Consider the following 24,209-nt stretch of genomic DNA (forward strand, 5'->3'; position numbering starts at 1 on the left):
CAGGGCTGACTTGAAGTGGAGCTGTGGCTCACGTGGTAGAGTGCCCGCTTTGAGTGAAAAATGTTAAGGGACAGACAGCAGCCAGGCTCAGAGTTCAAGCCCTAGTACCAAAAAAAAAAAAAAAAAAAGCCACAACAACCACAAAGATCACTTGGTGAGATGAGAACATTAAGGTGAAGCTGGGAGTGGTAGGACACACTTTGTAATTCCAGCTACTGGGAAGGTAGATGTAAGAGGGTCTTGAGTTCAAGGTCAGCCTGGGCTACATAGCAAATCCTGTCTCAGAAAATGAAATGTAAAGCAGGGCCAGGATGGAGCTCAACGGAGGCCCTGTAAGGACCTGGGTTCAATCCCAGCACCAGAGCACTGGTCCCCACACAGATGCCCTTTCATAAGTGTGCTCCCCGCACGCATCACTCCACTTTCAACAGGCCTCCACTGCTTCGGCTTGTCTTGTTCCACCCAGGGTGAGCTTGGTTGGTGGGAACAGGGGCTCCGATGTCCCACGAGACCCCTACGCCCTCTTCTGTGCTGCAGAACCCTCAAGGATAAAATGAGCAAGGCACTGGGATCCTTGAGGTTGTTGGGGGGTCCTGGGGGGAGCCTAGACTGACTCAAATGAAGACAGGGCAGTCTTCCTGGTTTTTCCCCCAGTATGGGGAATTGAACTCAGGGTCTCTAGCATGTGAGGCAAGCACCCTACCACCTGAACCATGTTTGCAGCGCTTTCATTTGGATTTTGTCGATGAGATGGTATTGGGCATACTATAGACTCATCCAAGACACTGCAAACAGGTGAGGAGTACAGGTGCCAGGGCCTGGAAGCTTGGGTGGGGTCAACCTGTAAAAGGCATATGACGGGAATTTGGGGGAAGAGGGGGCCGTACAACTATAATGCATCTTCTTTATCCATCTCCTGCCCCAATGCTGGGACCTCATGATGCTGAAGCCCAACAGCCTGCCAGGCCCTACCAGAGCCCCGCCCACCGCCGGACCACGCCCACCAATGACCACACCCCCAGCAGACAGCCACGCCCCCAGGGCACCACTAGGTCAGGTTGCAGCCCTGGCACTACAAAGCCTCTTATCTCCAATTAATCTCTAGAAAACAGGAAGTGGGGCTTGGCTCAAGGGTAGGGTGGTAGCCTTGAGCTGAAGAGCTCAGGACAGCGCCCAGGCCTGAGTTCAAGCCCCATGACCCACCAAAAAAAGAAAAGAAAAAGCAAAGGAGAAGAGAGCGCCGGTACCTGGTCCTTGGTTCTCCCCTCTCGCTCCCGGATATACGTGGTGACAATTCGCTCGGTCTCCTCTCGCAGGCGGGGGTAGGAGCTGAGCTGGGGGGCAAGTAGAGGGGCCGCGTTGGCAAGGTCCTCGTGTCCCAGCCCGGAGAAACACAGAGGGGAGGCTCCGAGACCCCACACTGTTCCGGTCTCCCGGCTGCTCAGGCTGGGAGACAGGAATGGGGTGGGGGGGGAAGGGAGGAGGAGAGGGGGTGCAAATGGAGAGGGACCCATGCATGCGCAGTGCTGCTTTGCAAGCCAGTGAATGAAGGAAGGCGAGGGTGGCAGAGACAGCGAGCGAGCGAGCGAGAGTGTGTGTGTGTGTGTGTGTGTGTGTGTGTGTGTGTGTGTGGCCCCCAGTGGACCCTCCCCACCCAGCGCTGCATGAGCGCAGGGAATCTGGGCCATCTCAGCCTCGGAGGGACCCTCTTGGAGGGCAATTCCTGGATATGGCACGGCCTGTGCCCACTCAGCCAACAAACACCCCCCACACCCACCTTTGATCCTGGCCTTAGGGTCCAGTCCACCAATGTCTAAGGACAGCCTCAGAACACATAGCTCTGCTTGCACTGGTAAGGGCTGCACTCCCCCCCCCTGCGGGGGCCCCCCACCAATGCTAACTGAACTCAGGGCCTTACTTGACAGGAAAGCACTTTAGCACTTGAATCCCTAACCCTTTTGTGCATTAGTTGTTTTTCTAATAGGATCCCCCCTCTTCGGTCACCCCCCAGGCCTCAGACTCAGATACTCCTATCTTGTGCCTCCCTCCTAGCTGGGCAAAACCTCACCAGGCTTACTGACTGAGCTGAGACGTTCTCCCTAACTTTCTGCCTGGGTTGGCCTCCAACGGCAAACCTCCCATTCTCTGCCTCCGAAATAGCTGGGATTACAGGTATGAGACACTTGGCCCAGCCTGAATCTGCCTTTCAGGGCTCCAGGAGTGAGCAATTACGTTTTGTAAATTTCCTGCATCCTGGTTATGTCAAAGGTGCAAATAGGGGCCCACGTGACAGCCCCTCCTTCCTCTACCGCTGAAGCTAAGCTGAAACAGAAGACAAACCTGACCACACAAGGGGGTTCCTACCGAGGCAGAATGTTCCAGAACGACAGGGGGATGAGGGGAGACTGATGCGGAGGCGATAAAAGAACAAAACCTGTTACCTTCTCGGCACATTTTTTAATGACTGTGGCCAGTTCTGAGACCACGAGGTCAACACACTTCAAACTTGGCTCTTTGAGTTTTACAATCTGTTTTTTCACAATGGCTTCAAAAGCCATGTCGGGGGTGAAGAGCCCCGTCCTGGGTCATGCAGAAGGTGGAACGAGGTGGAAAGACACCCAGGGGCCGTGCAGGCCACACACACAGGACAGGAGACAGAGAGACAAGAAAGGAGAAATCGGCTGGTTAGTATGCACATGGTGAAGCCTGAGCCCCCATTTGCCCTGAAGCTGCTTCAGCTCAAGGAGGCCCGGGGTGGGAGGGGGGAATCTGGTGAGTTTAGGCAACTGCCAAAAAGATGTGGCTGCCCCCAGGGGCAGCAAAGGCATGCAGAGGCCACAAGCACAATCCAATCTATGACATTGGGTGACATTGGGCGATGCTGGGGGGGCAGAGGCCAATTAGTGCCTGTTTAGGTTGCTTTCTTTTCCCTCCTTCCCCTTATTACATATATATATATATACATATATATATATATATATATACATATATATATTTGTTTTTTAATGAAGCAGCAAATGGGAGCTATTTCCAGACTTCACACAGAAGGCGCAAGCACAAATGCCCTGCCAGCCCCGAGCGCTGGGGACACAGAGATCATACAAGCAGACTGCCCACCATGAAGCACTTTGGCTGCTGGACAGAGCAGTGCCATCCTAGAGCCAGGTCCGGCCTCCCGGGCAGGCCCCACAGGGCATGTGGTGCCCGCTTGGGTGACAAGGCGCCAGGCTAGCCAGGGTGGGCAGCCCGGAAGCGGAGGTGGAGGGGGGTGGAGCTGGCCAGGCTAATCTGGGAGCCCAGGTGGTTTTGCCAAGGGGTGGTCACCGAGCATTCATTATGTTGCTGGCATCCAAACTGTGCCAATGCTGTGGCGACAGAAAGGGGGCCGGTTCTAAAGAAGCCAGAAGCTGCTGGGCACTTTGTCAAGAAAGGCGGTGATAGCCAGAAAGGTTGGGGTGGTGGCGGGGGGACCCTCTATGCTTCCCAGAAAGCAGCAAAAGCTACAGCCAGCCCAGTTCCACCAGAACACATGCCAGGCTTGGTATCAGGTCCCAGGAGGCCTATCCACTGTCCACCTGTCGGGACAGCTCTGGGAGCCAGGGTGCCCTGGAGACTCCCGAGTCTTGGCACCGAGGCCCTGGGACGTGGTACCAAGCCGCCGTGGGTGCTGTCCAGGTGCGATACCTTACTGGTACACTGCCTAACGGTATTGATTAGCTCCTGAATAACCAGGTCGACGCATTTGAGACAGGGCTCTTTGAGCTTCACCACTTGCTTTTTCACAATGGCCTCGAACGCCAAGTCCGGGGTGAAGAGCCCCGTCCTAGAAAACGCCCCAACCCAGCAGGCAGGGAGGTAAATCAGAGAGAGACAAAGCAAGGTCAGCCAGAGGGGCCCCCCGGGCTGGACCCCGCCAACCCTCAGGCTGGGGACGGGGGTCTAGGGGTGACTCAGGATCCAGATAATGAAGCCAGGACAAGAAGTGGATCCGAGAGGACTTCACTCTGTCCCCACCGGCCTCAGGCAAATCCATGGCCGACTTTCCAGGGTTATTTATCAGAGTGGACAAAAGGCAAACCTCAAGGTCTGGGACCCCCTCGCCTCGCAAAGGACTGAAACCCACCCAGCATCAACACCCCCGGACCCACACAAACAGTGAAAGCTAAGAAAATCACCCCCAGAGCCTACTGAAGGCCTCCCGACTGGGAGTGGGGCAGGCATAAGATTTGGGGGAGCCCAACTGGCTTGAGGGGGGAGGGCTGCGGGGGGGCAGGGCATTGCCATGGAACTTGCCTGACGCCATGAATGTTCTTAATGGCATAGCTGATCTCCCGTCTCAAATCTTTTTCGTCAAACTCCATCTGAAAAGACACAAGGGACACGTGGAGTTCTCTGCAGGGTCCCACCAGGCAGATTCGCCAGGCAGAAAGGGGATCCCTGCTTCTCACTGGAATTCAAAGCCTCCTAACATCTCCCAGGCACTGTTTCACAATGATTTCTGGAGCTGGGTGCTGGTGACTCACGTCACTCAGGAGGCTGGGATCTGAGGATCGTGGTTCAAAGCCAGCATTGGCATTAAAGTCCATGAGATTCTTATCTCCAGTTAACCACTCAAAAACTGGAAGTGGTGCTGTGGCCCAAAGTGCTAGAGCACTAGCCTTGAGCGAAAGGAACTTAGGATCAGGCGAGGTGGCTCACCCCTGTAATCCTAGCCACTCAGCAGGCTGAGATCTGAGGATCAGGTTCAAAGCCAGCCCGGGGCTCTAAGGAATGTGAAGGAATGTGGTTATCTCCAATTAACCACTAGAAAATGGGAAGTGGGGCTGTGGCTCGAGGGGTAGGGCAGTAGCCTTGAGCTGAAGAGCTCAGGAACAGTGCCCAGGCCCAGTGTTCAAGCCCCATGACCTCCCCCACCCCCCCCCCAAAAAAAAAGGAGCTTAGGGACAGTGCCCAGGCCCAGACTTCAAGGTCCAGAAATGGCAAAAAAAATTAAAAAAATAAAAATTTCTGTGCACCAGGTTGAGCCTGACAGAAACACTGCATGGACTCTCACCCTTAATTGTGGGATGTCACCCATAATTTGGGGATCAGAAGTGTGTAGCCCACTCTTGGTAATCAAAAAGAAACGGTGTCATTGTATCCTGTGAGCCCCGCCCATCACTAATCACTCAGAGTGGTTTCTTTCTTTTTCTTTTTTTTGTGGGACTGGAGAGAGAAGCCAAGGCCTGGCGCATGTTCAGTAAACGCTCTATCACTGAGCACCTTTGCACGTTTTTATTGTTGTAGTTGTGGAGCTTGAACTCTGGGCCTGAGCTCTTCAGCTCAAGGCTAGCACTGTCCTTGGGCTTTCTTAAGGTTAGAGCTCTGCCACTTGAGCCACGGCAACACTGCTGGCATTTTCTGTGTATGTGGTACAGAGGGACTCGAACCCCACCCTTCATGTATGCTAGGCAAGCACTCTACCACTAGGCTGAACTCCCAGCCCGGGCTTCATGCTCTTGTTTAGCTTTTTCCACTAAGCCTGGCATTCTTGATCCATGCCTCTACTTTCAGCTTTTGGGTGGTTAATTGGGATCTCCCGGATTTTTCTGCGCAGGTTGACTTCAAGTTGTGATCCTCAGATCTCAGCCTCCTGAGCTAGGAATACAGCCACAAGCCACCACACTTGGCTAATTTCTGACTCCGCTCGCCTCTCTGTGAAGAAAGCCGGTGGGGACCCTTCGTCCCAGCCATGCTGCAACCCAACCATGCCAGGCTAGGCCAGCACGGAGGAGGCAGTCGGCCCCAGGACCCATACTCACCTTCACCAGCTCGAAAGGAAAGCGCTCGTGGAAGATGCGATTGATCCGGGCGCCTCCGGACAACTCCAGCGTGTCCACCTGGTCTCCGGAACCCTCGATCCGCTTCTCAAAGTCCACGCCAAATTGTTGGACCATCCTAGTGGAGACAAAGCCATTGTCAAGCTGGACAGTGGAGCTCATGTCTGTAGTCCTAGCTACTCAGGAGGCTGAGATCTGAGGATTGTGGTTCGAAGCCAAGTCTGGGCAGGAATGTTAGTGAGTCTCATATCTCCAACAAACCACCACCAAATTAAGCTAGAAGTGGAGCTGTGGCTCAAGTGGTAGAACGTAAGGAAGCCTTAAGCCACAAAAAAGGCTTTGCAGGTGACCTTCAGGGGTCACAGCTCTGCTATCTCTGTCCTGAGGTTCAAACTACTTTGGCAGATGGTGGACTGTAAAGGCCGGCTCCCTAGAGGACCCCCAGATCACTGCCACCTCCCCTGGCCCATTTAAGAGGGTTCTCTATAATCGTGATGGGTTGTGAGGCCTCGGATGGGCAGTGCTGTTCTTCTTGGCCTCAGTTTTCCTGTGTGGAAAATGGGTAGATGGGAACTATGCCTACCTCATAGCCCATCACATAAGCCCATCACATGACAAGATGCTTCTAGATTTTACCAGGTCAAAGACAGTAGTCCCAAAATGCAGCCTTACCTCAATCTTCAAGAAAACAAAGCAACAGAGCTGCTAATGACATTTCACACGCAAAGCCTAATGTCACAATATTATTCGTGTGTGTGTGTGTGTGTGTGTGTGTGTGTGTGTATACACTGGGGTTTGAACTCAGAACCTGGGTGCTGTATTTGAACCATCCCTCTACTTTGGCTTTTTGGTGGCTCACTGGAGATAAGAATGGGATTTATCTGCCTGGGGAAGCCTCAGATCTCAGCCTTCACAGGAGCCAGCACTATAGCACTGGTGTCTCCCTTTTTATTCTTTCTATGCTGCCCAGCTGGCTTTAAATTCCTGGGTTCGAGTACCCCTGCTGCCTCAGACTTCAGAGTGGCTGAGATGGCAGGGGTAAGAGAGCAGGCTTGGCTTGTGTTTGCTTCTCTCCTGCCCCTAAACCCAGGGAACGGATGGACGTCCATCCCCTGTGCCACTCTGGGGTGGGCAGGGCACACGTACTGCAGCAGGGCTTTGGTTTTGCGCGTGGGGTCGTCGGGCCGGAAGTTCTTGTACTCTTCCACCTCCTTCTCCAGGGACAGCAGCTGGCTCTGCAGCTTGCTGCGCAGGGACGGCAGTGATTCTCGGATGTGGTTGGTCAGTTGCTGCAGGGCACAGGACGGGCATTAGCGAGGGCACTGGGGGCCCCCGTGGGGCCGGCCTCCTTCCAGTGCCACCCCAACGCCAGCACACCCCACAGCCTAGGGCGGAAGCAGAAAGAGCCCGCCCTGGACAGGATGAAACAGGGCCACGGGGCTGTGCAGGCAGGGGTGGGGGGAGGATACGGGTCAGGGTGACACATCTTGGGGACACCTACTCATAGGCGCCCGGCCACCATCTGTGGATCAGGGGGGAGAGGGGCTTCAGAGGGGCTGGATTCACTTCAGGACCCTGACAGAAGGAAGATGAACATGGGAGCCCGGGGAAACTGGAGGGGAGAATGGAACTGTCCCCTAAGACTCTGTGCTCACGGCCAGTGCTCTACCACCTGAGCCACCACACCACTTCTGGCTTTTTCTTAGTTTCTTAGAGAAAAGTCTTACGGACTTTACTGCCTGGGCTGGATTTGAACTGTAACTGAGCGTTACAGTTCAAATCTCAGCCTCCTGAGTAGCTAGGATTACGTGCCTGAGCTACTATTGCCTGGCTTAGGTGTGAACCTCTTTATCTGCCCATTTACTTAGTTGTTCAAGTTTTTATTTGTCAGTCCTGGGGCTTGAACTCAGGGCCTGAGCACTGTCCTTGGACTTTCTCAAGGCTAGAGCTCTACCACTTGAGCCACAGCACCACTTCCAACTTTTTCTGTGTATGTGGTACTGAGGAATCGAACCCAGGTCTTCGTGCATGCTAGGTAAGCATTCTATCATGCCCATTTATTTTTGCGGTACTGAGGACCAGACACCGAGCACGCTGGTGCCTCCCTACATACAGAGCAGTGCGAAAGCGAGCAAATGCCCGTGTGGCTGGCTTGAGTGGTCTTTCACATGGTGGAATGATGGCTGAGGACGTGGGCTCTAGGAAGCGGGGACGGTTATCAGTCTCCACGGACGGACAAGAGGAAGGAGGCTTGGAATAGCAGGTCAGGAGTCTGCTTCAGAGGCTAGGCTGGGCCTCCTGTGCTCTCCCTTTCGCTAATTAGTGCTCCTACCACTGGGTCAGGCTGGGTGACCTTCACTCAGGTCATTGGAGACCGCAGGAACTGTTGACAAACTTTCCAGGCATGTGAGTGAATAATTACAGTGCCAGTGGAGATAGCAGGGGCAATGATAGCCTCATGGGAAACGGTAGCCACTGGGTAAACACTATGCCACCGACTCAAAGGGTGGCATTCTAAGAGGACTAGGCTGAAGAAATTGCGCTGAGCAGCCTGCACGACTGCGCATGCCCATGCCAAGCCCGGGCTTACCTGATTCAGGGTCTTCTGCAGGTGCGGGGTGCCCATGCGGTCGGCCATGTGCCGGTAGGCGGGGTGGGACAGGAAGAACTTCCTCTCGGCCGCCAGGGCCGCGCGGATGTCCTTCTTGCCCTCGATGTCTTTCTGGCTGCGGTTCACCACGCCAATGTAGCCTGGGGGACAGAGTGAGGACAGGGGCTGTGCCGGGAGGCCCGCTGGGGGCCTGGATCCATGCCAGAGCCCAGTGCTAGGAAACGCGGGATGCGCTGGGCGATGCTGGCTCATGGCTGTCATCCCCCCACTCACGAGGCTGAGATTTGACGATCAAAATCGTCACATATGCACATGCATGCACACGCATGCGCACATATGCACACGCATGCGCACATGCCCACCCTCCACCCTCCACCCTCCACCCTCCCGCTCCCCCTCGCAGCACTGCCATCTCTACCACACACCTCGTCTTAAGGGGAGCAGCTTGTTCTCTAGGACGTCCCTGGCATCGGTTCCCTCGTCCATGAGGTCCAGCTTGGTGATGACGCCAATAGTCCGAAGGCCTGAAAGGAGCAGAGGTCAGAGGGCGCCATGAGGTCAGAGGGCGCCCTGAGGAAGGAGCATAGGCTGTTGACTCCCTGCCACCTGGGCCCCAATCACTACTGTCACCACTCCATGGCCTGGGGACATGGCGTGGTCACTTGGGTCATTTGGTGTGTGCTGGCAGACTCTTCCCTGATGGTGACATTCTATTGTGGGATTGGGAGCCACGAGTCCTTCTTCTCCTAAGGAGGAAGCTGTCAGAGCTGCCCTCGAACTCAGTGTCTCTGGCTTGCACAATTCACGGCAAGTACAAGGCTTGGGACTCAGGGCTTGCTAGGCAGGAGCTCTACCACTGCATGCCCCTCGCTCTTGCTTCCTTGCCTTTTTTAAAAATACTTTTTGGCCAGCCCCAGGGCTCGAACACTGGCCCCTGAGCTTCTTTTGCCTAAGGCTAGCACTCTACTACTTGAGCTGCAGCGCCATTCCGGCTTTTCCTGTGTGTGTGATACCGAGGACTCGAGCCCAGGGCTTCACACATGCTAGGCAAGCACTCTACCACTAGGCCACACTCCCGGCCTTGCCTCTTTTTTAACTTGTCTCCTTTGGCTGCACCCTGACTTCCCCAGGGGCCCCCGAGTACCCATCCCCAAGGAATCAATGTTCTCCCTGGCATGTCGATTTTGTACCCTGCTGCATGCCCAGGGCCAAAGCTGGATCTGGCTTCTACGTTAATTAACATGTGCTGGATCAATGGTCATTTGAGGAGTCTGATGCCACATGACCCTGGCCAGGGGGCACCGCAGTTCCCCTAACGTCACTGCCCCGGCCTGCTCTGGTCAAGTCACCACTCTCCCTTACCAGCCCAGCCCCCATAAGGGAGTACAGGTTCTTTCATTCTGACAGAAGGAGACCAAGCTAGGAGAAAAGTTCAAGTAGATGCTAGAAAAGGGGTCTGGATTCTCAGCTAGGCCTGGGAGTGCCTGGTATTGTCACTTATAACTTAAATGTCTTTAAAATGCTCACTCACTAAAGGCATGGTTCTCAGGATAGCGCTACGGGATGGTGCTGTGGCCCTTTAAGCAGTGGGGCCTGCTGGGAGGGCTAGAGGCCAGTGGAGGGTTCACACAAGGGGACTTAAGAGTGGACTCTCGCTGCGGTTACAGCAGCACAACGCTAACACAGCTGAGCACTGCCCTTCCCCTCCTTCCCTCGCCCCGCAAATGGTGTCTGAGGAAGCAGTGGGGGGACGCCCACAGGCGCTGCCCTCTCCCTACAGCAATGTGTAGCTCAGGGGTGCAGGAGCTGGAAGGGGAGGGTGGCGTGGGGCTGCGCGCTCACCCTGGGGGTCCACCTCCTTAGCCAGCTTCAGGGCGTCCGAGTTGGCCAGATCCATGTTGGCTGGCGTGACGGCGAGAATCAGGCTACTCTCCCGGCTGATGAACTGCAGAATCATTTCCTTGATCTGGTACTCGATGTCGGGGGGCTGGTCCCCCACCGGCACCTTGGTGATGCCCGGGAGGTCGATGAGGGTCAAGTTCAACACTGGGTGGGAAATCAGAAGGGGAGGGGGTCAGAGACTCAGGCAAGAGGCCAGCTGACGTTCCCAGAGGGGGCAGTGCAGTTATTTTGGTGTGTGTCAGTCCTGGGATTGAACTCAGGGCCTAGGTACCGTCCCCGAGCTTCTTTTGCTCATGGATAGCAACGCTACACCTGAGCCACAACACCACCTCTGGCTTTTGCTGAGTAGTTTATTGAAGATCTGGGTGCTGGCTCATGTTTATAGTTCCAGGCTACTCAGGAGGCTGAGATCTGATTTTAATTCAAAGCCAGCCAGGAAACGTCGATGAAACTCTTATCTCCAATTAACCACCAAAAACCTGGAAGTAGAACTGTGGCTCAAAGTGGGAGAGCACTAGCCTTGAGTAAAAGAGCTCAGGGACAGCACCCAGGTCCTGAGTTCAAGCCCCACAACCAACAAAAAAGTTTCACTAAAAGCTTTCTGTCTATGTTGGCTTCAAACCTTAATCCTCAGATCCCAACCTCCTGAGTAGCTAGGATTACAGGTGTCAGCCATCTTGGCATTCCTCCTCTTCCTCCCCCTCCTTTTTTTTTTTTTTTTTTTGCCAATCCTGGGCCTTGAACTCAGGGCCTGGGCACTGTCCTTGGGCTTTCTCAAGGCTACACCTCTACCACTTGAGCCACAAGACCACTTCTGGCTTTTTTTTTTTTTTTCTACGTATGTGGTATCAAGGAATCAAACCCGGGTCTTTGTGCATGATAGGCAAGCATTCTACCAACCCCTTGGCATTGCAAGAGTCTGCCTTTGCCAGGCAGGTACTCTACCACTTAAACCTTGCCCATCTTTTGCTTCTAATTAACTCTCAGACTCAGGGTCATGGTATTTGTCCAGGGCTAGCCTTGATCTCAATCCCCCCAAGAAGCTGGGACTGTTGGCCCATCCCATTTTGCCCAGTTCACTGCGATGGGGTCCTGCCAATTTTCCACCCCTGCCCACGGCCTGCCTGGCCTGAGATCTCCTTAGAGCTGTGGATACGGGAAGAAAAGCTGGTGGATGCCTATTCTCTGTGAGTGGACAGATCCTAGCAGAGACTCTCCCGCACCTGGCGGGTCCCCACCCGTGTGTGGCCTTACCATGTGGCGAGTACACTCGCAGGTTGATGGGCACCGGGGAAATGCCTTTGTTGGTCCCCGTGACCCTGTCCGTCTCTGCTTCGATCTCCTGCCGAACTTCATCAAAGTCTGTAAACTTTTTGGATTTGCAGTGCAAAAACTCGGCATATTCTGAAAAGAAAAGAAAGGTGCTCAGGTGGAAAACAGGAACCCTCGGCTCAAGCGTGGGGAGGGTGGGGCACCGGAGACACAGAAGAAAGGCTGGGTAAGGTAGCACACGCCTGTAATCCCAGCTACTCAGAAGGCAGAAGTCACGAGGAGTGAGGTCATGGGAGCCCATGTCTCCTGAGCAGCAAGCTGTGATGGGTCAGAGCAGCCCCCCAGGAAGCCACGGATAGACAGACAGACAGACAGACAGACAGGAGGACCGAAGTCTGAGGAGGCAGACAGGACAAAAGCACGAGACCCCGCCTGACAATTCAGTCCAGTAAAAGGGCCAAGGGTAGGGGAGAGGCCCAAATGGTGGGGCGTGCTCAGAGCCTGGCACCAGGGCCTGGATGCTTAGCCTGTGTGGGCAAAGCCGCAGTCCCTGTGGAGTAGACTCCAGGCCTTGCCGGGTTGTTCTGAGACGCAGCCCGGGCTGGAACAGAGCTCACCATCCTCCTGCCTCAGCCTGTCAGGTGCAGGGTGGCAGGCGTGTGCCGCCATGCCTGGCTCCCACGTGTTAGCAGGACAACCAAGGCGGATGGAAGCCATGTGCATTCTTTTCATTTTGTCTGTCTTTCTGCAGAGCTGGGGATGGGCTGGCAGGTGTGGGTAGCTGCCCTGGGCACGAGTCCTGCTCGTCAGTGTTTAGAGTCTGACAGAGCATCCAGTCCTATGCCCTAGGTCATGTTCAAAAGGAAAGAGAACCCACAGTCCCAGTGGGGTGACCCCTGGTCCTTTCAGACGCCATCAAGGCCATGTGTCCCAAAAGAAATGTACTCTACCCGACTCATGTAACTGAAGCCACTTTGCATATCATCTCCATAGCAGGAAGTTAAAAAAACAGGAGATGGGCTGGGGGACGGTGGTTCAAGCCTGCAATCCTAGCTACTCTGAGGACTGCGATCCTCAGACCTCAGCTCGAAGCCAGCCAAGGCAGGAAAAGTCCCTGAAAGTTCGCAAGGCAGAAAAAAAAAGAAATCCTGGTGGGAATCTTATCTCCAACTCAAAGTCCTGGAAAACTAGCCTTGAGCAAAAGAGCTTAGGGACAATGCCCAGGCCCTGATTTCAAGCCCATGACAGGAAGGAAGGAAGGAAGGAAGGAAGGAAGGAAGGAAGGAAGGAAGGAAGGAAGGAAGGAAGGAAGGGAGGGAAGAAGCCATCAAGGCACTGTGTCCCTGCTGGCTTGGCCAAAGCCCATGTGCAGGCCCCTCCATCTTCCTTCTGCAAACTCAGGGGAACCCCTCTTTGGACGCCAGCCCATCAGAAGCTCTGGCAGGCCGCTGAGTGCATATGCTGACGTGGGGGTGTCTGGCAGTGAACATAAGACCTCAAACACAGAGCTGGGACACAAAACTGGAGCATGCGCATTCCTAGGCTTCTGTGGCTGGTTCTGTCTAGCCAGATGCTGGGGCAGCGGGGGGCCCCCAAGGCTCAGAGACCACAGCGCCTGTTGTGATCATTTGAAAAAAGGACGGGGGAGGCCAAGTCACACGCCAGAGAACAGGGTCACTGAAACCCGGTTGACAGTACAGGCATCCACCAGGAGGAGACATGGCCACAGAAATGGCCCAGCCACGGACAGCTGCCTCGGAGGCCAGGGACAGGGGCCCAGGGTCAGAGGAACCGGAAGTAGACGCCAGGCAGGGGAGGAAGTGCCATCAGAACTGGAAGGAAGGAGCTTCTAGGCCCTGTGCCAGGCCCTGAGCCAGCCCCAGTGCCCTCTCTCCTGGTCCTCAGAAGTGGATCTCTAAAGCCCATCTCCAGGATGAAGAAACTGAGGCCCAGGGAAGCAAAAGGACTTGACCTGTACCTCTGCACAGCATGGATACCCGCTCCATGGGGTGCAGGCTCCCCCTCCCGAGCCCTACACCTCACTATCAGCTGACACGGCTCCCAAGGACAGGCCCTGCCTGTCCACAGGGGCAGGAGGAAACTCACGGCTGTTCTTCCACTAAAAATGGAATAGATTCCCCTGCTCCCTCTCAGAGCTTCATTTCTCCTCTGCTCCAAGTGTGGGGATGGCCATGTAGCAAGGCCACACTCCCTTAGGGATGTGGGGTGCCAGCCTAGCTACCGCCTCTTCCAGGCAGCCTTCCCTGACTGCATCTTGGCCTCCTTCCCCAGTGGAGTGATATCGCCCTTCATCGAGCTCATGGGACTAAACCCATGGGCTGCAGCCCCTGAGGGTACAGAGGTCAAGGGACACTATGAGGTTTTTTTTTTTTTTTTTTTTTTTTTGCCAGTCCTGGGCTTGAGCTCAGGGCCTGAGCACTGTCCTTGGACTTTTCTCAAGGCTAGAACTCTACCACTTGAGCCTCAGCACCACTTCCGGCTTTTTTCTATGTATGTGGTACCGAGGAATCGAACCCGGGTCTTCATGCATGCTAGGCAAGCACTTTAACCACTAGGCCAAACTCCTGGCCCCAGGACACTATGAGTTTATCTGCAGTTGGGGAGGAGGGGGAGCCAGGCCTCAGCCTTTGGAGCTGTGAAATGGGTATGTCAACAGGGATTGCGTAATGCCTCGGGGGATTAAGACTCACGCTGGAACACTGAGAAGGCACAGAACCCCAGCATAATATGGCAAGGAGGGGGTGGTGGCAGAAGGCTGTGTGAACAAGACAGACCATAGGGAGGGCAAGCTACTCTCACAAAAAGTCACACAGCACACTCGCCAGCCCCTGTGGGTGCCGGTACGAACACCCCCTTCCCAGCTCCGGTGCTGGGATTATTTCGTTAAGCATCCCCCTTCTCAAAGAGAAAGTAGAAGGCTGGGCATGGGAGTACATGCCTATAATCCCAGCTACTCAGGAGACAGAGGTAGGAGGATCCCAAGTTCAAAACCACCCCAGCAGCCTCAAAAGAAAAAGCGGGTGACAATGTCCCCAAAGAAATGTACTCTTTATGGGGCCAGGAGTTTGGCCTAGTGGTAGAGTGCTTGCCTAGCATGCATGAAGACCCGGGTTCGATTCCTCGGTACCACATATATAGGAAAAAGCCAGAAGTGGTGCTGAGGCTCAAGTGGTAGAGCTCTAGCCTTGAGAAAGTCCAAGGACAGTGCTCAGGCCCTGTGTTCAAGTCCCGGGACTGGAAAAAAAGGAAAAAAGAAAAAAAAACTTAAAGGCTGGGCTCTGGTGGCTCACACCTGTCATCCCGCTACTCAGGAGGCAAAGATCTGAGGATTGTGGCTCAAAGCCAGCCCAGCAGGAAAGTCCTTGAGACTCTTATCTCCAATTAACCATCGGTGAACCAAAAGTGACACTGTGGTGCAAGTGATAGCGCATTACATCCGCCTTGAGCGAAAGCTCAGGGACAGCCACAGGCCCTGAGTTCAAGCCCTACGAAACAGAAAGAAGGGGGAAAAGATTTAAATAAAGAAAAGAGGGTGTTTGGCCTAGCAGTAGAGTGTTTGCCTAGCATGCAGGAAGACCCAGGTTCGATTCTTTAGTACCATATACATAGGAAAAAAAAAAAGAAGTGATGCTGAGGCTCACCTGGTAGAGCGCTAACCTTGAAAAAGACCAAGGACATTGCTCAGGCCCTGAGGAAACAAAGAGAGAAAGAAAGAGAGAGAGAAAAGAAAGGAAGGAAGATGGGTGCAAGTAAAAAGACTCAGTGTAGGATATTCTTGCCTGGCGTGAAAGAGGCCCAAGGTTCCATTCCCAGTACTTAACAAAAGGAGCCAGGCCCTTCACATCTGTTATCCTAGCGACTCAGGAAGCTGAGATCTGAGGATCGCTGTTCAAAGCCAGCCTGGGCAATAAAGAACGAGAGACTATTATCTCTAATTAACCACCAGAAAACCGGTGGTGCTGTGGCTCAAGGGGTAGAGCCCTGGGCTCGAGCTAAAGAGCTCAGGGACAACGCCCAGGCCCGGAGTACAAATAGCAGTAACAATCATTTCCTTTGAACTGTGATCCTCGGCTTGACCCTCTCATAGCTGGGATCAGAGATGACGGGTGACCTCCTGAGGTCACCTTCTTGAGGTCTGGCGGCCCAGTCAATAGAGCCCGCCTACAGGCCCCTCTGTAGGTGCAGCAGGTCATGGGCCTGGGGCATTCCTGCAGGGTAAGCCACAGCCTGGGGCAGCCCAGCCTCACCCCCCCAACCCTCCCAGGCAAGGTGAGCCAGCTACCCCAGCAGGACTCAAGGAAGAGGGGATGGGTGATAGGAAAATACCGGGGAAGGAAGGCCCACATGGTATGGCTCTACCAGAGGCCAGCAAAGGCCCAAAACAGCATACTGAGTCCCCATGGCAGAAAGAGACAAGCTCTGCCCCCCAAAACCTGTCATCCTAGCAGGCATGCTAGGCGTTGACCACCCCAACTATTGCTTTTATTTTTGAGGCAGGGTGTTCCTGGGTAGCCCAGGCGAGTCTTGAACTTGTTGCCTCCCTGAGTGCTGGGATTTTAGGTGAGCGCCACCCTACCCAGCTTTTTTAAAAAAAAAACAAAACAAAGTCTTGTCATGTTACTCAGGCCAATCTCCATGCTTGCAGGCTCAAGTGCTCCTCCTGTCTTAGTCTCCCAGGGAGCTGACAGGGTGGGCGGGAACCACGGGGCAGGGGTGACCCCTGCCCTCTTCCCTCTGGGTGAGGGAAGGATACACAGCAAGGTGAGGGTCAGGCCGGGCACCGGGTCGGGCAGGACAATGCTGCTACAGAAGGGGACCGGGAACAGAGCAGCCACCGTCACCAAGCAGGAGATGGAGGACAGCCCCAGGCAATCACATCCCAAGGTCAAGGTCAAGGTCAAGGGTGGCCTTGTCATCCACATTTCACAAGGGAAAAGCTCCAGAACCCATGGTTTATGAGGGTCCAAGGGTGACCTGAGGAGAGCAGGGCTCACCACGGGTCACTCGCTCCAAACCTCCTGGTGGCTGCGGTTTCACAGACTCCTGCTTAGGCTGGCTTCAAACATGGTCCTCAGCTCTGAGCCTCCTGAGTAGTTAGGATTACAGGCGTGGGCCACCACAGCCTTGGGCTTTCTCAAGGCTAGAGCTCTACCACTTGAGCCACAGTACCACCTGTGGCTTTTCCTATGTATGTGGTACTAAGGGATAGAGCCCAGGTCTTCCTGCATGCTAGGCAAGCCCTCTACCACTAGACCAAACTCACGGCACCCTGGGAAATTTTTAAAGTGCTCCAGCTGGGGCCATGGTTCCAAGCCGAGCCCCTACGAGAGAGGTACTGGGGGCCATGGAAGAAGGGTGCCAGGTGACAGTTACGTGGTAAGCCAGAGATGTGGCTGAGACAGAAGAGCATGTCACCCCCCACTTCCAGATAAGGAAACTGAGGCACAGTAAGGAAAACTTCCTGAGACCCTGGCCAGTAAGTGAGAAAAGCCAGGATGAGCAACTTTCAACCTCCAGGAGGTGGCTGGGCCCCCAGCCTGGCATGTGTTATGTGGGGCTGTCTCTTGCACTGTCTTGTGGTGCCTGGACCTCCCCTGCCCCTCAAGAGGGCTGAGCCAGGCTTGTGCTGCCCCTGGCCCCCCACAGCCTTCTGCCACCCCTAGCCCAGCTCTGCAGAAGCGGCTTCCATGCCAGGACCAAAGACTCCACCCCTGCCACCCCCACAGACCAGGCCGGTGGGCACCTGGTGGTGGAGCACTGGTACTGAGGGGTGTGTGTGGGGGGGGGGAGGCATTGGTACATTCCCCCTGCGCGAGACTCTTGGGACTTGCACCTCCTTTCTCCCCAGTAGAGACAAAATGACTGTGTCCCCATCTCCATCGACGTGCTTGGTCCTGTGCAGGTGCCCCTGGCCCCTGCTGCCCCTCAGGCGTGGCCTGGCAGTACCAGTACCCCCTGGTCCCTAAGAATCATTTTCCTAGCCTGGGTTTCCCAGGCATGTGCTTCTCACCACCCCCAAGGGGGAGCTTCAGGCCCCCACTAAGCCTTGCTGGCCACACACAGTGGCTTTGGCAGGAAGGAGGCACCCTCAGCTCCGAGGTCACTTCCTCATGGGGGCAGGGAGTTTCTTTCTCCTGCTTTCACCCCCAGTCTCTCTCATCTTCCCCCTGGGAGGACAGGTGGCAGACTGGTAGCACGCCCCAGTCAGCCGTGAGGAATTGCTCAATTGCTCAGTGGTCTACTGCTGGAGGATTATCATGAGGGGGGTGGGGGTGACAGGGGAGCCCCTCTGTACCCCACCACCACAGCAGCAGCAATCTTTCAATGCAGGAAGCCAGCTGACCTGTTCCCCAGCAAGATGGCAACAAATATACAACCCTGGCTGTAGCCATAACATAGGCCAGAGCCACTTAGTAACGAATGGGCTCTCACTGTGCAGGAGGAAGGAAACACAGTGGGGGAGCAGAGACCCCCCGTCAAACCCTCCCAAAAAAGAGCCAGGTCCAGGACCTGGGCCGTGATGGCTCCCTTTCCACCCACCTAGGGCACGCTTTCCCTAGTAGCCAGGAGTCAAGGCAGGATGCCTGGTACCAGAGGAAGCTGCCCATTGGCCCAGCTGAAACCAATCACATGGCAGAGCTCACAGTGAGGAGTTGCTGGGCCAATCCGCAGTCATCTGCAGTGGAAGCCCCGCCCCTGGGCGGAGCCAGAGGATGAAGACACCGGGGCCGGGTTCCATCTGTGAAACCAGCTATGAAAGAAATTTGGGCCTTAGCGAACGTGTAGGAAAGGTTTTTTTTTTCCCTGGTTGTGCGGCCACGCAGGAGGGTGCACACTGCACAAGGCTGTGCAATCGAGCAGTTCGGCCTGACGAAAAGCAATTATGGCACCTGGTGGCCTGGTCACAGCTGAGGCCCCTGGGGGTGACACTGCTCACTGAGCTGTTCTCAGGTTTCCTGCATACGTGGGACAGGCCAGTTCAAAGGAACACCCAGGCCGCAGGATGGTTTCCTGATGTGGTTGCCACACCGTACCTGTTTTTGAGAAGATGAGCTGCAGAATGAGAGGCCGCCGGGTGACGATTCCTGAACCTCGGGGAAGGAAGTCCCTGCGGGGCAGAAAGGGACAGGAGTTACTCAGGCATCCGGCTGGAGGGACAGGAAGTGTGACTGCTCAGCGGAACTCGGTCTTGCCAACCTACGCAGGCCCCCAGCCTCAGCTGGAGGCCCAGGGGGTTCCTCTGGCCCCAGGGGCAGGACAAGGACTGGACTGGAGGTCAAGCAGGACTTGGCCAGCTCAGTCCTGGGCCTTCTCCTTGACAATCCTCTGCCCACCGAGAAGATCAGCAAGTTCAGTGAGACCCTGAGTTCAAACCCAGTACTTCCAAGGAAAAAAGTCTTATTTATTTCAAATTATTATAGTGCCACATGCACAATGTGAAGGAAAAATAAAAGGGAAACAGCTCATGACAATCAATGATGACATTCTTGTCCAAAATGATAAACCAAGTAAAGCAAAAAGTAATGAAACTGCAAGTGGAAGGAAAAGAAAGGAAGAAGAGGAGGAAGGAAGGAGGGGAGGGAGGGTATTTTCTTGTGGAAATGTACACATACCCTAGATATTAGGTGCTATATATAACCTGCCCCGCACATACATGGGTTGAAGCAATGTTGGAGACTCAAAATCTACCCTACAGGGCCGGGGGTTTGGCCCAGTGGTAAAGTGCTTGACTAGCATGCACAAAGACCTGAGTTTGATTCCTCAGTATCACATACACTGAAAAAGCCGGAAGTGGTGTTGTGGCTCAAGTGGTAAAGTGCTAGCCTTGAGAAAGCCCAAGGACAGTGCTCAGGCCCTGAATTCAAGCTCCAGGGCTGGCAAAAACAAACAAAAAAGAAAGTAACACCCTACAGCATCAAGAAAAGGACAACATCCTGGTGCAGATACATGCCTATAATCCCAGCACTCAGGAGGCTGAGACAGAGAAGGAGAGAGAGTTCACAGCAAGATTGTGTCTCAAAAAAAGGGAGGAGGAAAGGAGATTAGGAAGAGAAAGGAGGGAGGAAAGACTCTGGGTTGAAGAAAAAACAACAACAACAACAATGAAATGGAAGAAAGGTTCTAGGCTCAAGAAATTTTAAGTAAGGTTGGGCATCAGATAGTTTGTCCAGAATTCATGCAGACCCGGCGAGGCGTGGCATGCCTGTAGTCCCAGCTATTTGGAAGGTTGAGTAGGAGCATCTTGTCTGCTCAGCACAGAACTCATTTCAAACAACAAGTGTCTTTTTAGCCTATGACCAGTGGCTCAGGCCTGTAACCCTAGCTACTCAAGAGGCTGGGGTCTGAGGATCCTAGTTCGGAGGCAGCCCTGGAAGAAAAGTCCATGAGACTCTGATCTCTGGGAAGTGAACACTGGGAAGCTCTGAGTTCGAGCCCCAGGGCTGGCACACTGTGAGAACACCTCCTCTTATATGTGCAGGGCAGGGCCAGTCCCCACAGGACAGCTTGGCCTGCAATCTGATGGCGGCCATAGAATCCAGAGGCTCCGGGGTGTGTGGGGGGGGTGGGGGGGTAGAAGGCACTGCCAGCCAGCAGCAAAATTAGGCTGTGAAGCTCCAGAAGTAGCCTCCAGTGGAGAGGCCAGTGGGGTGAAGCTGAGCGATGCTGGGGGTCCTGGGGGGGCTGGGCATTGGGCAGGACCATCTGATGGAACTTAGTCACAGCCAGATGAAGGTTAGACCACGGCAGGGGTGAGGGCAGGGGTGAGAGGGGCAGGAGGAGGGAGGGCACTGGGTAGAACTGGAGGCAATCGAGGAAGCAAACAGCCACAACAAACATGGGCACAAGCTTGAGTGAGAATAACCAGGACGAGTAGGAAGATGGGAGAGCCGGAAAGGAGAGGCGCATCAGGGACACGTCAAGGACACGTCAAGGACACGTCAGGGCCGCATGCTGGACCCTCGAGGGCAGAACCTCTCCTACACTCCGGTCTCCTTGACCTCCAGGGCGGCAGAGCTGTGCTAAACACCAGGGACGCTTCCTGTCATTACATCATAGTCCCCAGGCCCAGAGCCTGGGGCCCTCCTGCCACCACACAACGCCACCCACCCACATCCTGTGCTGTCAGCCTCTGTCCTGGCGGTGGGTCACTCTTCCATTGGAGGGGATGGGGTGGAGACTGAGGCAGGAAGAAGACTGTGGTCACAAGCTACTTGTTTTTGGGGGTGCTGGGGATCAAACCCATGCTGCTACTTGAACCATACCCTCAGTCCTTTGTAGTTTGAGCCTTATCTCCTTATCTTTGTCCAGGCTGGTCTTGAACACACCATTTTCCTGCCTCTGGAAACAGGACCCAGGTTCAACTGTGGTCTTTGTACTCTCCCCTAGCTTTTTCCACGCAAGGCCTGATGCTCTACCTTTTGAGCCACAGCTCCACTTCTGGCTTTTTGGTGGCTAATTGGATAAAACGAGTCTCCCAGACTCTGCTATCCCGGCTGGTTTTGAACCAGGATCCTCCGATGTCAGCTTCCTGAATGGCGGGGACTACAGGCGTGAGCCACCATGCCTGGACTCGTCATTTTAGAGCAGGCGAAGGAATGTGCCTATGGTGACAGCAGCAGGCGAACAGCATGAGGGGTACAACGCCTCTTGCCGGATGATGGTGAAATTCATTCTTTCTCCTCCCATGGACATTAGCGTGGTTCAGCTACTCCCCATCCCCCAGCCCAGAGTTAGATGGCTTCTCCTGAATGTGGCATCATTAAGGAACAATGCCCGGGCTGGAAGGTAGCTCTGTGGCAAAATGATTGCCTAGCAACTGCAACATCCTGAGTTCAATCCCTAGTACCAAAAAAAGACAAACAAACAAAAAAACCCTTTTCCAAATGCTGGTGGCTCACACCTATAATCCTAGCTACTTAAGAGGCTGAGATCTGAGGATTGTAGTTCAAAGCCAGCCTGGGCAGAAAAGTCTTATAAGACTCCAAAATAATCAGCAAAAAGCAGGCCTGGAGAGATGGCTGATGTGGCAGGGTGCCAGCAGTGAACAAACAAGCTGAGCATGCAGCCTGAGTTCAAAGCCAAAAATAAAGACATATACCCATGATTGGACTTATGCTCACTGTAACCCCCTCTAGAGTCACCTTTCTAGTAACCAAGAAATCAAAATGTAAAAAATAGATAGAAACAAAAAGAAAAGGGCTAGAGATATAGCCCAGAGGTAGGAACACTTGACCAGTATGTATTCCCCGGCACCACAAAAACTGATGATGATGAAGGTCATCATAAAAGAACTAATTAGTTAATGAATTAACTAAGGAGGAAGCTGCTCTGGGGATCCCACACATGCCTCTTGCCAACCTTACGGCCGTGTTTCTCTGGCTGACTCACGGGGTGTACTTGAATTTGAACCAGTACAACGAGTCTCTGGCGCCAGTCCTCAGCAGAGTGCTTTCTTCCGGGGAAGACAGGACGGTGTGCGGTGACAGTGCACGCATGCGCTGAAGCACGAAGACGCTGGGTGCCGGAGGCTCACGCCTGTCATCCCAGCTGCTCTGGAGGCTGAGTGCCGAGGATCACAGTTCAAAGCCACCCTGGCCACTGAAGTCCTTGAGACTCTCATCTCCAATTAACCACTAGAAAACCCGAAGTGGGGCTGTGACTCAAGGGGCAGGGTGGTAGTCTTGAGCTGAAGAGCTCAGGGACAGCACCCAGACCAAGAGTTCAAGCCCCACGATGGACAAAAAAAAAAGATTGGTGATAGAGCGCTCACCCTGCACTTTGGGAGAGGGGGACAGGTAGGGGATGGTGACCTAGGACCTAGTTACAATCCCAGCTACCCAGGAGGCTGAGATCTGAGGATCTCAGTTCAAAGCCAGCCTGGGCTGGCAAGTGTGTGAAACTTTTATCCCCAACAAGCCACCAAAAAGTAAGAATGAAGTTGTGGCTCAAGTGGGAGGATGCCAGCCTTGAGGAGAAACTCAATTCAAGCCCCAGTATCAGCATGCTGTGCACGTGCATGTACACACACACACACACACACACACACACACGCGCGCGCGCACACACACGCACACACACACGCGCGCGGATCTCTGATCTGAAGAGCTTTTACAGGGCTGGGGTGATTTCTCTGGGGTGTGCGCCTGGTGTGGTCAAGGCCGGGGACTCCACCCTCAGCAGGGTAAGGTGAGTAAATAAATACAGCTGCACACATAAGAAGGAATGAGCCTTAGATCTGGTGTAGAACTTCCTTCTGTGTTCCACAAGAGGAGAAAACAAAAGACACTGAAAGGAAAATGTGGTCTATGATGGAAGAAAACAAACGCAACCCAACCCAACCAAGGCTCAGTGTCTTTCACCCCAAACAATTACCCCCCCCAAAATAAGGAGCTGACAGTCGTGGAGTGGTTAACCAGGAGCTGAGAACTTGCCACGCACGGATCCCCCCATGATGTCACAAGCTGTCTCAGGTGGGCTTGCTAAGCTGGGCGCACAGCACAGAGACTGAACCCCACGGGTTCCCTCTGAGGGTACATGAGGCTCTTTTGGGGGGTGCAGAGGGTTGAGCCTGGGGGCTCACCCATGCTGCTCCCAGCCGCGCCCCAACATGGACTTTAGATGACTGGTATTTGCTGTTTCCCTCAGGGCGCCAGGCACCAGGAGGACAATGGTGACTCCCCGGCACCCCGCCCAGACAAGGGACAATCAGAGCCACAGTGGCACCCAAGAGAAACTCTGGCCCTGGGATGGGGGATGGGAGGAAGGGGGTGCAGAGGAGACAGAGCCTAGGGAGGGAGGAGCTCAGGACAAGGCCGGCCCACCATGACACCTGCCAGGCTGGGGACCCACCCCATGGCCTGGATGGCCCCCAAAATATGCTACCAAATCTCCCAGGGGCTCTGTGAGGAGGGGCCTTCTGGAAATGCCTTCTCCACAGCCCTGCTGGGAACACGGACGACCCACTTCGCTGGAAGTGGACGTGATGTTCAAGCTGGGTCTGCTTCCTCCTCCATGACCCCAGCCACACCCCACAGGCCACCAGCTTCCTCCTGCGCACCCCCTCTCCGGCTCATGTCCTGGACACCACATCTGCTGGTTCCTCCAGGCTCAGCTTAGCCCCTCTGTGCTGTGTGCCTGGCTTCCTCGCGTCTCTGCTCTGGGTTCCTTGGTCAGTTCAGCGGGTCCATCTCAGGGTCCTCCCTCTGTCCCAAGCGTAGAAAGGCACAGTAGATGCTCAATTAAATGTAACGGACCCCATCTGCAACCTTGCCCATAATCTTTTTTTTTTTTTTTTGCTAGTCCTGGGAGTCGAGCTCAGGGCCTGGGCACTGTCCCTGAGTTTCTTTTCACTTGAGGCTAGTGCTCTACAATTTGAGCCAAAGCTCCACTTCCAGCTTTTTCTGTGTATGTGGTACTGAGGAATTGAACCCAAGTCTTCATGCATGCTAGGCAAGCACTCTAGCCACCTTCCCAGTCTTTCTAAAAGCGAGCAGGGTCTCTCTTACAGAAGCCACATGCTCAGCCCAAGTTCCCCGTTCCCCAAAGTCCTCTGAGCTTTGCAAGGCCCATCCTCTATGCCAGGA

The 24,209-nt window shown here is 54.4% G+C and overlaps 1 protein-coding gene across 13 annotated transcripts in view; it reads right to left on the minus strand.

Annotated features, from left to right (window-relative positions):
• The window catches only part of Dnm2 (dynamin 2), a 60,738-nt gene that overhangs the window by 19,061 nt on the left and 17,468 nt on the right, over window positions 1–24,209 (minus strand). For 8 of the 13 annotated variants that reach the window (XM_090336607.1, XM_090336600.1, XM_090336561.1 and 5 more), the window contains exons 2-11: window positions 18,660–18,733; window positions 11,587–11,736; window positions 10,273–10,476; window positions 8,856–8,954; window positions 8,410–8,570; window positions 6,966–7,108; window positions 5,802–5,937; window positions 4,294–4,361; window positions 3,685–3,823; window positions 1,248–1,334 (exon numbers count right to left, since the gene is read on the minus strand). In XM_090336607.1, coding sequence (XP_090192733.1) covers window positions 1,248–1,334; window positions 3,685–3,823; window positions 4,294–4,361; window positions 5,802–5,937; window positions 6,966–7,108; window positions 8,410–8,570; window positions 8,856–8,954; window positions 10,273–10,476; window positions 11,587–11,736; window positions 18,660–18,733 — 1,261 coding nt within the window. Of the gene's footprint in view, window positions 1–1,247; window positions 1,335–2,441; window positions 2,581–3,684; window positions 3,824–4,293; window positions 4,362–5,801; window positions 5,938–6,965; window positions 7,109–8,409; window positions 8,571–8,855; window positions 8,955–10,272; window positions 10,477–11,586; window positions 11,737–18,659; window positions 18,734–24,209 lie in introns of all 13 variants that reach the window. The other 5 variants (XM_090336617.1, XM_090336576.1, XM_090336523.1 and 2 more) reach the window with 1 other exon arrangement.

The sequence above is a fragment of the Megascapheus bottae genome, chromosome 1 (assembly GCF_031878675.1).
Source record: "Megascapheus bottae isolate mThoBot1 chromosome 1, mThoBot2.hap1, whole genome shotgun sequence".
NCBI classification, from domain to species: domain Eukaryota; kingdom Metazoa; phylum Chordata; class Mammalia; order Rodentia; family Geomyidae; genus Megascapheus; species Megascapheus bottae.